General features: G+C 33.8%; 1 protein-coding gene across 1 annotated transcript; it reads right to left on the bottom strand.

Annotated features, from left to right (window-relative positions):
- Positions 1-5,191: 5,191 nt before the first annotated feature.
- LOC113736338 (polygalacturonase) lies at positions 5,192-7,304 on the bottom strand. Its single transcript, XM_027263260.2, has 4 exons — positions 6,776-7,304; positions 6,073-6,362; positions 5,744-5,972; positions 5,192-5,631 (listed from the first exon to the last, which is right to left on the bottom strand). The coding sequence occupies exons 1-4, from the start codon at positions 7,214-7,216 to the stop codon at positions 5,413-5,415; spliced, it is 1,179 nt and encodes a 392-aa protein (XP_027119061.1). The 5' UTR covers positions 7,217-7,304; the 3' UTR covers positions 5,192-5,412.
- Positions 7,305-10,791: the final 3,487 nt, after the last annotated feature.

Genomic DNA, 10,791 nt, shown 5'->3' with positions numbered 1-10,791 from the left:
CATTGGATGTATGATACATAATCCGAATTTGAATTTGAAACCCAAATTTTGCATATATGTCGTGCATCCAACCATAATAGTGTATGCACTGTCAGTGCATATAAAATTTACTCTTAAAATAAATGATCAACTTAAGTGAAAGAAATCAAACTAAAGAAAATTAGAATTAAATCAATAATAAGCAAGCTCTAGCCAAGGAGAAAACTTCAGAAGTGGTTCACACAACTGCTTATTGATGCAATAATTATTTCATTTATTCATTAATAAATAAGTTATAATTGTCAAACAAATGATGATAATCAACGTTTTCTTACTATGTCGATAGTTAAGATACAACCATTAACTATTTTCCTAATAAAAAAATAATCCTAGGTACGGCTGTAAGATTTAATTTTTCAATTCCCTTAAAAACTAGAAATGCCCTATTCTAATCAATAAACATGTTACTAGGGTTTATATAGATTAGATCGTATGCCTTCCTGACACAAATCCAGTCATACTAGTTACCACTAATTTAAGACAATTAAACAATTACAGATTTAACTATCTTAACTGGTAGAAAATGTCATTAGCTAGGTCGAATTAGATATCGAATCCTTGATATTCAAACAACAAAACAAATATAAGAAATTAAATCAGAAAATATACGAATATTAAAATCAAATTGATTTCATAGTTGTAATTGAACCAATTCCTCAGTTATCCCCTGAGTAGAAGAAGTAAATTGGTTGCTCCTCATTGAGAACAATTCACGCAAATCTATTGATGAAAATTACACAAAGTCATTCTTCAATAATCGAGGAAAAGAAAAGAGTTCGCTGTTCATTTGTGCGTAGAGAGATAGCAAGAAAGACGTCCTCTTTTTTTTGGTTAACTACCACTGCTCGGAAAGAGTTCGCTATTCATTCTTCTAGGAAAAAGGTACATCTTGTTGCTCATCAAAATGTGTTCCTTGTCTCAATCTATATTGACAAGTGTCCGTTTTACCTAATAGTTTATGCATATTTTAGTTTATTTATAGTTAATTCTGAGCTCTTAAGATAATGTGAGTGACCATTTTGGCAATATTTGATGTCTTTGAGTAACATTGAGAAGACTTGTAATTCGTCATTTTTAGTTGTTAATGTTTATCATATTTTGGTAGAGATGAAGGAGCAAAGACAATATGGGGCCGTTTATAAAAAGTCATCACCGGATTGGATGAGAGTATACGAGGCCGGATAGTGAATTTCAAGTCAGATATCAAACCGGATACCCGCTAGAAGGTTTTGCAAGAGAAATGGTGTTGATCAGTATACGGCGTTGGATTGAGGAAGTGAAGTTGGATAATCGCGCCAGATACTCGTCAAAGAATTTTTCGAAATAGAGTGTTTAACAGTATATGGCGCCGGATAGTGAAATTCGCTTCAGATACTGTTTTGTATACTTGAGCGGGAAAAATTTGCAAATTGCGCAACTTGCACAACTTGCAAATATCCTTTAATCTTTTTTTCTGGCAGCATCCATGACATTTTGGCAGCAACTTTTTGGACCCAAGACATCAATTTTTGTTAACTTTGTGTCATTTTATCTCACAATCTTGACTCTTAAACACCAAACCAAGCTTCTTGTAGAAGATTCAAAAACTCTTGAAAATTATAAATAGGGGAGCCTTTAGTCTTAGAAGGAGCTTTTTGGGAGTTTTAGTTTTAGTTAGTTTTAGAGAGGGAGAAAGCTTTGGAGCAAAAGAGAGAAACAAAAGAGGTTTTGTCTTGCCCTTTAAGGCAAGACACAAACCCATCACATTCATAGTTGACGGGGTTTTGATATACGTACAAGTTAAAAATCCGAAATACACCTGTTTCACTGCAAGTATACAGGTCAACTAGTAGTTTAGGGTATATATCGGGTCGATCCCATGAGGAAGATTGAACAATTACCGGCGCTACTAAAGCTTCTCTATTATTTAGACTATCAATGAATTATAAGAAATGAAACCTATTGAACTTATGCAAAATAACAAATCAAAACTCCTTTAAGTTATGGTATCCCTAACTACTCATGTAAGTGCCATTTTTGGATTATTGAGTACTACTATCTAGGCTAGTTATGGTGTAATTTCCTTATGCATATGAATCCTACTTTCGTAGTGAATCAATTATACTCATACCTAATCCATACCTATTCTCATGGTTATGAAATTAGCTACAAGTTCATTTATTTTGTGAAATTACATGAAATGAATCACTTAAAACCACATAGGAGCACCTCTACTCTCGTGAGTGTACTCCCTATGTTTGGCACTTCTTGAACCAGTCTTAAATCTCAATTTTCATTGCAGAAACAACACCTTAGATAATCACAATTAATGGTACTAGATTAATTATGATTTAAAGAGCTAAAGTGCTAAATAACTTGCTCAAATAATGGCATCAAATAACCAAATAATAAACACTAACAATCATAGAAAGTTCAACCAAATCCAAGGTATAAACTTTAAAGACACATAATAAACACAAAATTCATAACTTGCATATTAACCATACTTAAGAATCCAGTACAAAAGATAAAGTGTTGGAGAAGAGATAACCCATGTCACTTGAGTTTCAACTCCTCATTCTTCATCTCCATCTTCATCCTAATCTAGCCAATATACAAGAGTGGATGAGTTATACTACTCTATACTAAACTAATCTAACTCTAAGAAAATGGAAGAGCTACATTTCTACAGACTCCCAGCTTGATCTCCCGTGCCTCTCTCCCTTGAACCTTGCAAGTTTTTGGCTATATAAAGGTAAAAGGTGGTCAAGGAATGAGGTTTACACCTCCCTTTTATAGCTGCAAAGTGTTTGTCACATGCCTAGCATTACATGTGACTTATTGGAGGTGAAATCAAGTTGTCCGCGTAAAGAGCAGCCTTTTCTGACCACAATCCGGCCAAGTTCCGGCCGGATTGCTACAGTGACCTTTTTGTGCAATTTCTGTTCAATCTTCAACGCTGCTCCGATTTTGTCTCAACTTCAACTGAACTTTTCTTAATGATAGAAGATGATTTAACTCTTGACCAAAACATAAAACTTGTAGCTCTTTGAGTTAGCTTTCCAATGCATCAAGAATCATATCATTTGGATTTGTGTAGGCTAAGAAATGACTTAAATACCCTTGACTGCTCAATGCCCTGTTTCAACTTCGAGTAATAGAAATTAGATACTGTAATTTGGCTTTTTGACCTGGAAAACCTTCAAACTGGATTTCTATGTCTTCACTAGAGTTGTAGATCTATCTCTTATCTTCAAATTGGTTCAAGAATCATCTCAATCCGATCATTGTAGCTCGAGTTATAGCCGAAATACTAAAATATGTCAAAACTGTCAGAATGCACAAAATGCAAGTAAAAAGTGATAAAAACCTCATTTAATCACTTGAGAACATTTTTTCCCAATTATAGTTAAAATGATTCATTTTCTTCCAATAGTATAACCAAAGTGACTAAAAATAACATAAAATATCATTCAAATATAACGTAAATTAGTCACTTATCAATAGCCTTTTCCATTTCTCTTAGTTTGTAGGACTAGTTTAGGATTTGTATTATGTTTTCATTCCTGTAAAAGTTGAGCAAGGAAGAAGATTGAGATGAAGAAGGGGACCGATGGAGGCTCTAGTGACAAGGGTTATCCTCTTTCCCAAACTTTTTATCTTGTATTTAACTCCATGTTTAGTGAATTTACTAGTTTGGATACTATGTTGTTGATGTTGTTTTAAAGTTTATACCTTGGGTATTTGGTTGAACTATTTATGATTGCTATGTGTTGATTTCTAGATTATTTTGGGCTATTATCTTGATTGAGTTATTTAACACTTTTATTCTTAAAATCATAACTAACTGGCCATTGATTGTGATAATCTCAAAGTGTTAGATTTGCAATGAAAATTGGAATTTGACACTAGTTCATGGAAGTGTTAAACCGAGGGAATACACTCACGAAAGTAAAGGTACACCTTTGTGGCTTGTTTTGTAGTAATTTCATAGAAGCAAATAAGCTTATGGTTGATTTCATAACCACGAAAGTAGGTATGGATTAACTATAGGTATGGTTGGTACACCAGCGAAAGCGGGTATCACGTATACAAGGAAATTACGCCATGTCTTAACTGATATTTTAGTACTCAATTAGTCGAGAAGTTGCACTAGTATGAGTAGATAGGGATTCCATTACCTGGGGAGCTTTCATTTGTATTTTTTTCCCATTAGTAATTTAGATTTGTTGATTTTAATTTGTTGGTAGTCTAAATAATAGAAAAACTTTAGTAGTGCCGGTAGTTGTCCGTCTTTCTTGTGGGTTCGATCCTAATTACCCTATATTCACCCACGACTAGTATACTTGTGGAAAATCGCGTGTGGGGTTGTTTAGGAAATTATAAATTCAAAACTTGACTGTGGATTAAACTTTATTGTTGTATGCATACCCCCGCGCACGTCATATACTTTTGCCTTTGCTGCTCATCACGATGTGCTCTATCCATATTTTCTTGTAACTTACATTTTGTTGCTCGGGAATAAATTTTAACTTAACCAAAAAAAAAACTGCCTTTGATGCAGGGTTCAAGCAATTAATAGCTTTGATTTACCCGTAATTAAAGATGTCGGATTGGAAAGAGTGACCTTTATGAGCCAAAAATAAACAAAGAGAAGGTGAAAATGAATCTAATAAACTTTTGAACCATTTTTTTTTAAAAAAAATCTTTAAAAACATAGAGATAACTTTAATATTTCCATAGTAACACACTTTTATATCATATATTCCCTTTAAAACCTATTTAGTTCACATAAGTCTTTTCAACCTTTTCTTTTCTTTTTTTTTTTTTTTGCCCCTCTACTTCCAATAATAATACTCTATTTTTTTTAAATTACTCTTATACCTGAATAAATAACTATGGATCTTCTAAAGTAAGGATAAAGTTTTTACGCAAAGATACATAACATTTGTGAAGGTGTCGTAACCAATTATGTGCATATGCAAGGATAAATTAATAGATTGAGTTTCACAGATCGACAAGCCAGAATTATTACTTTGACACAACAAAAAAGTTTAGGATATCAAGGATAAAGTTCCATAAACAATTAATTAGAAGATGTTAAAGCCATATTACTTGCCAAGAGATTTTAAAGTTCCATAAACCAAATCAAATAACTGAAGGAGAGAAGATGTTCAAGCCACAAAAGAACATATTTTGTTGTATTAATATCAAATAATGTGTTGATCGCAAGGCCAATCCAGCCACAGGCACAAGCAAGATTTACACTTTGACAGTACCATTATAAAAAGCTAGACTGCTTCACTTTCTTAAGTGAGCCCTTATTTTCTACAAGATTTGTGCAACTATTTTGCACGTATTTTAAATACTGTATGGAACTTCATGCATTTTCTCCTACAAACAGGCTTTGGGCACAGCTAGACCGGATGAAGATCCGCCCGCATTGACACATGAAGCCGTAGCTGGTCGATCTTTGTAGGAAAGATTGACATCCTCCAGAATTATACGGCTGCATGGATACTTTTTACTGCAGTCAAAATTTACAGCAACTTCAGTTGCTGATGTTCCATGTACATCTTGGTATGTCACATCACTAATCCTCACACCTGAGGCCTGCCAAAAAATTAATGTACACATTTATCAGCTCCCATTTTCTGATCTTTTTTTATAGATAAATGTTTTTGCAAAACATAAATAATAATATTAATAACCCTTTTGATCATACCTGACCAGGACATTTGGCCCTATTTGGGCAGTAATTTTGGTCGATAATGATGGGGTTTTGGACATTAACCATTACTGCATGCTGAAACAGAACTCCAGTAACAAATCCATTGCTAGGCATTGCCCATGTTTTTATCCTCAGACCATTTTGTGTGCCCGAAAGTGTAACAGTTTTAACTGTCACATTTTTAACTCCTGGTTCTTGCAAATTACTTCCCAAACTGCCAATACTGAAACAAGCACAAAATCGATGTATTGAGTAAATAAATCAAAATTACAGCAACTGCAAAGAACTTTAATGGACTCTTAATAAGTTTCCGATTTTGATACCTTATTCCATGGCCAGGACCACAGTTGATATTCTCAATCCATATGTTGGAACTTCCAGGGCCTAATGAGATGCAATCATCACCAGTGCCAATGTGAGAGTTAGTAATTGCAACACCAGAAGATGATTGGACATGAATTCCATCAGTGTTTGGGCTGTTTTCTGGAGCTGAAATCTTTACTCCTTCTAGCCTAGTGTTTTGGCAGCCGTCGAGGATGATATGGAAATTTTGACTGTTTAACGAACTTAATCCACTGACCAAGACTTTGTTTGAATTGTAGAATCCCAGTGACTGTGGCAGCATAAAAAGCAAGAAACAAATTAAGGGAAATGATTAGTCATACGTTCTAATTCAGAAGCACATTGTGGTTTTTCTATTTGGTATTTGGTAAAAAGGGATGAAAATGAAGACACATTTGATTAAGGAATCATGTAAAACTCCAAATGCCACTTTTCTCTTTCGTGGATCTAATATAAAAAACAATACTAAACTAGTTTTCTGTGGGATTATTTTGCTTGACAAATACTACAACAGAATTAAAGTAATATGCTCAGTCTTGGTTGTAGGTCAGGCGCTCAAACTCTTGCACCTGTAGTTGAATCTTGAGGCTGCTTTTAGTATTGTACCCTTTAAAGTAGTTTGAAAGTTGTCGATTCTTGTAAGAAGAAAAAAAAACACAAAGCAGTGGAGGCTATACAACATACCGTTGCTCCTGTAGGGCAATTCTTGCCGGAGTTTTTGCAAGCCCATAGACCAGTCCCTTGGCCATCAAGAGTTCCACCGTAAATCGAAAGTCCATTAGTTCTTTCAAACGTGAGCCAGTTACCAGTATGTCCAAGGACATTATAATCAGATGGAGCAACAAGGGTTCCATCAATGCGAATGGTTATAGCATTATTCTTGCAATTTTGGCCCGAAAATGATGCTCCACCAACCAAATATCTTCCTCCTGGAACATAAATTGTTGCAGGCTCAACTGAGGCACAAGCTGCAGCCCATGCACTCAGAAAAGATTTCGTGGAATCACTTCTTCCGTCAGATTTCGCCCCGTAACTCTGCACATTGTACGTTACACTCTCAGCTGATGGCAAGAGGAAGAAAATGAAGAGAAATGGGACAGCAAGAAATCTCATTTTGCTGTTCATTTTCTTATCAGAGGTGGCTACTAGAATCTGTAAAGGCTAAGATTTTGCTGTAATAATCCGAGGGATGAGAAACTTGGAAAGCAATGGGTGGTATTTATAGGCTTGGCGTGCATTTAGGGATCGAGCAAATCACTCCATTCTGCCAATAGATATTTTTTTTTTACTTCAATTTCTTGTGTTAGGCAATGCCAGAATTGGCAGTTCAACTTTAACTAACAAAAACTGTAGGAGCAAACGTGAAGGACAAGAAGAAGAAGAAGAAGACGGAAGAGAATTGTGGGCTGAAGTTCTTATTATACATACATGGAAAGATGGAAGGACTAGTTCTGATTACAAAAATGGAAGAAATATTCTGTGATCACACGGTTCGCTTTCCATTAATTGGCTAGCTAAAATTTCGTAATTTTGGAAGCAAAATTCCTGTAAATTTCCATTGATTGCTCTTCTGTAGCATTCCAATTCGTAATTTCTTGAGGATAGAGTAGCATGGATCAATGTAGGCTATATCCTCATGAGGAAGAAGGCTTTATTTGTCTTTCTTCCTTTTAAAACATTGTTTTTGAGTAGTTTAGAAACAAAGGTAATGAAAAGCTAAACTACTTACTCGTCAAAAGTTTTTTTATGAATTGGTAAATTTTTTTTTTTTTGGATTAATCTTTCCTGTACTGGCAGTGTATACATTGTCAGCATTGGATGAATAACAACTATGCAAAATTTGAAGTTGAAATTCAACTTTTACACACATGTCATAAATCCAGTGGTGATAGTGTATACGCTGTCAGTGTATATAAGATTTACTCTTTTTTTTTATGGCTGTAATGTTTATCAATTGAATCCAAACGCATTCCAAATTCACGCAAAAATATTTTTATTATAACTTGAACTTACTAGTAATTAGTTGGATTATTTTCATTTATACACGGTATTTAGTCACTAGTAATTATTTCAAATCCAAAAAACCTTGTTTGACCAGCCAGAAGCTAGATAAAAAAATTTTGTTTTTGAGCAAGAAATTAGAAGGAGCTTTTCTTAAAACCCAAGTCATTTTCCATATATGATTTGTCACTTTGCAGGTTCATGCATGAAAGCCTACTGCTGATTGTTGTTCTTATCCCTTTTGCAATATGTAACCATTGGTCAGTTATATATCCAGCGGGTGAATCGAACCGCAGAATGTTTTAAGCATTGTTATTAAACCCGGCCCGGAGAGGAACCCGGTGAAAGAGGTGGGTCAACGGGTTACTGGTTTAACCAGTAGGTGAGTGGTCCAACCGGTGGATCACTACATATATTTAAATATTATGTTTTATAATTTTTGATATGGTTAAAACTATAATAAACTATGTTATAGTAAATACTCAATTAGTCCAATGTATTATAGAATCATTAATTCTTATAAGAATTAAGAAAACCTAAATTTAATTAGTAATCCACCATACTTCAAGTATAAAATTTTATCTAAGTGTAATTATCTAGTTTATATTTGAATTTTAAGCACAAAAGGTTATTAAGAATAATATTTGTTTTTAAAATGAATTGTGTAATATGTTATTTTTTAAATCCATTTCATAATTTATAGAATTTAGATAATAATAAAATTTTATTAAAAGATTCCAAACAAATATTGTTTTGAAGAAATAAAATAAGAATAAAAATCTAATACTATATAATATAGAAGGAGTGAATAAGCACTAGGTGAGCTGCTAGGCTAGTGGTGAGTGCGTGTAGCTTTTATGCTTGAAGTCTGAGGTTTGAATCAGCATTGGAGCATTTTCTAATCATTTTTATACCAAAACCGGGTTCCTTACAAACCGTCCGATCCAACCGAGTTGACCGGTTGAACCGCCGGTCCGTTGAAAAGTCAACGGATTTGGTGCACAAACGATCCAATCACAAACTCAACCCGGTTTCATGGTCGGTTCACCGGGTTGACCGGTTGAACCGCCGGGCCGGGCTGGGTTCACGGCGGGGGTGTGTTTGGATTGTAAGTTATTTGGGATTATTTGGGATATTTTTACTGTAGCACTTTTTGTGATGTGATGTATGTGAGATAAAAAGATATTGAGAAGATAAAAAGGTGTATTGGAAATTGTAAAGATGATGTAAGCAAATAAATTTGGGAAAATATGAAGCAATCCAAACAATTTAATAATCCAAAATATGTGCTCTTAACTGAAATCACTAAAAACTGTACCTGAAAGCAACTGGGTAGTTATAGGTCATACCTGTTAATAAAATAAACAGTAAGTTTGACGACTATGTTATATCTGAATAGTGCATGCATTTGGAATTTCCAAAAGAGGATCTCTAAAACCTTTTTGCATACTGTTAATTCAGCTTATATCAAATTATTAAAATCATTTCTGTTTTATGAAAGCTAATCCCAGATATGATTATTCACCGTTTACACTTTGGCAGTTGCACAAGATCATATGCTACAAACACTAAAGTTCTTTGAAATGATTTTTTTTTTTTTAGGCAAAATTATATTGATGAACAAAATTAATTGATGATTATTTGGAAATGCATTAATCTCATTTAGACAACTGGCATTTGAATATAGGGGCTGCTAGACCTCGCCGTACGAGGTGTCTAAGGGTCAAATTATATCACATGCTATCAAAAACTGCAAGAAACATTGTTTCCTTAAAACAACCAACGTGCATTCATGAATATTACCCGCACGTCTCTTTCCGCTCATTCAAAACTGCTCCTGTGCCTATCATGAGCATATATACATGGACCAATCTGCAATGACCTCTTCTTTTACGATAGGATAATACGTCTCTTTTAAGATTTTAAAATATGGATCCATACAGCCTCCTGTAGTTTTATGTAAAGCGAAAGTGGAAAGAAAGCATCTCTAGCTATGGTAATTGATCGAGACGCGCTCCAAAAGTGCGTCTGATAAAATTATAATATTAACTTAATTCCCTTTTGATTTTGCATAAAAATTCACTCAATTTCCTATGATTTTGTTTGTATCCACATAATTCTCTTGTAATTTTATATAAAGTGGTTAGACCCTTATTCAACTTAGTATTTTTTTTTTATCAAATTATTCAACTTAGTATTTAAATAAGGCTAATATTGCTATTTTGTGAAATGATGGAACATAATCTCCAGAACATCATTAATTAAATTACTAATATTGCCCTTACTTAAATACTAAGTTAAATAATGGTCTAACCACTTTACATAAAATCATAAGTAAATTATGTGGATACAAACAAAATCATATAATAACATCAAACGCAGTTTTGGAGCTTGTCTCGATCAATTACCATAGCTACAGATGCTTTCTGTCTACTTTCACTTTACATAAAACTACAAGAGGTTATATGGATATTTTAAAATCTTAAAAGAGACATATTATCTTATTTGTAAGCATTAACATTTCTCTTTCGTTCAAGTATATTTGTAATAGTGTCCAATTGAACTTTTAATATTATATAATCAAGTTTAACTTTTAACCTCCTTAAGTCATCTTTAAAAGATATACCGTCGGACATCCTTTGGTTACCTCTATAGTTGTAGTTTTGAAAATTGTAATCCATTGTTGAACTTCCTTCTCT

This window comes from Coffea arabica, chromosome 3e, assembly GCF_036785885.1.
Source record: "Coffea arabica cultivar ET-39 chromosome 3e, Coffea Arabica ET-39 HiFi, whole genome shotgun sequence".
In the NCBI taxonomy this organism is placed as follows: Eukaryota; Viridiplantae; Streptophyta; class Magnoliopsida; order Gentianales; family Rubiaceae; genus Coffea; species Coffea arabica.
This window is presented reverse-complemented; position numbering and strand designations above follow the sequence as displayed.

What these genes read in the sequence shown, in the direction of transcription:
- LOC113736338 (XM_027263260.2), bottom strand. Translation starts at nt 7,216, where the DNA reads ATGAACAGCAAAATGAGATTTCTTGCTGTCCCATTTCTCTTCATTTTC. An exon ending in ATTGCCCTACAGGAGCAACG is followed by an intron (nt 6,363 to 6,775) that starts GTATGTTGTATA and finishes ATGCTGCCACAG; the next exon opens with TCACTGGGATTCTACAATTC. An exon ending in GGTCCTGGCCATGGAATAAG is followed by an intron (nt 5,973 to 6,072) that starts GTATCAAAATCG and finishes TGCTTGTTTCAG; the next exon opens with TATTGGCAGTTTGGGAAGTA.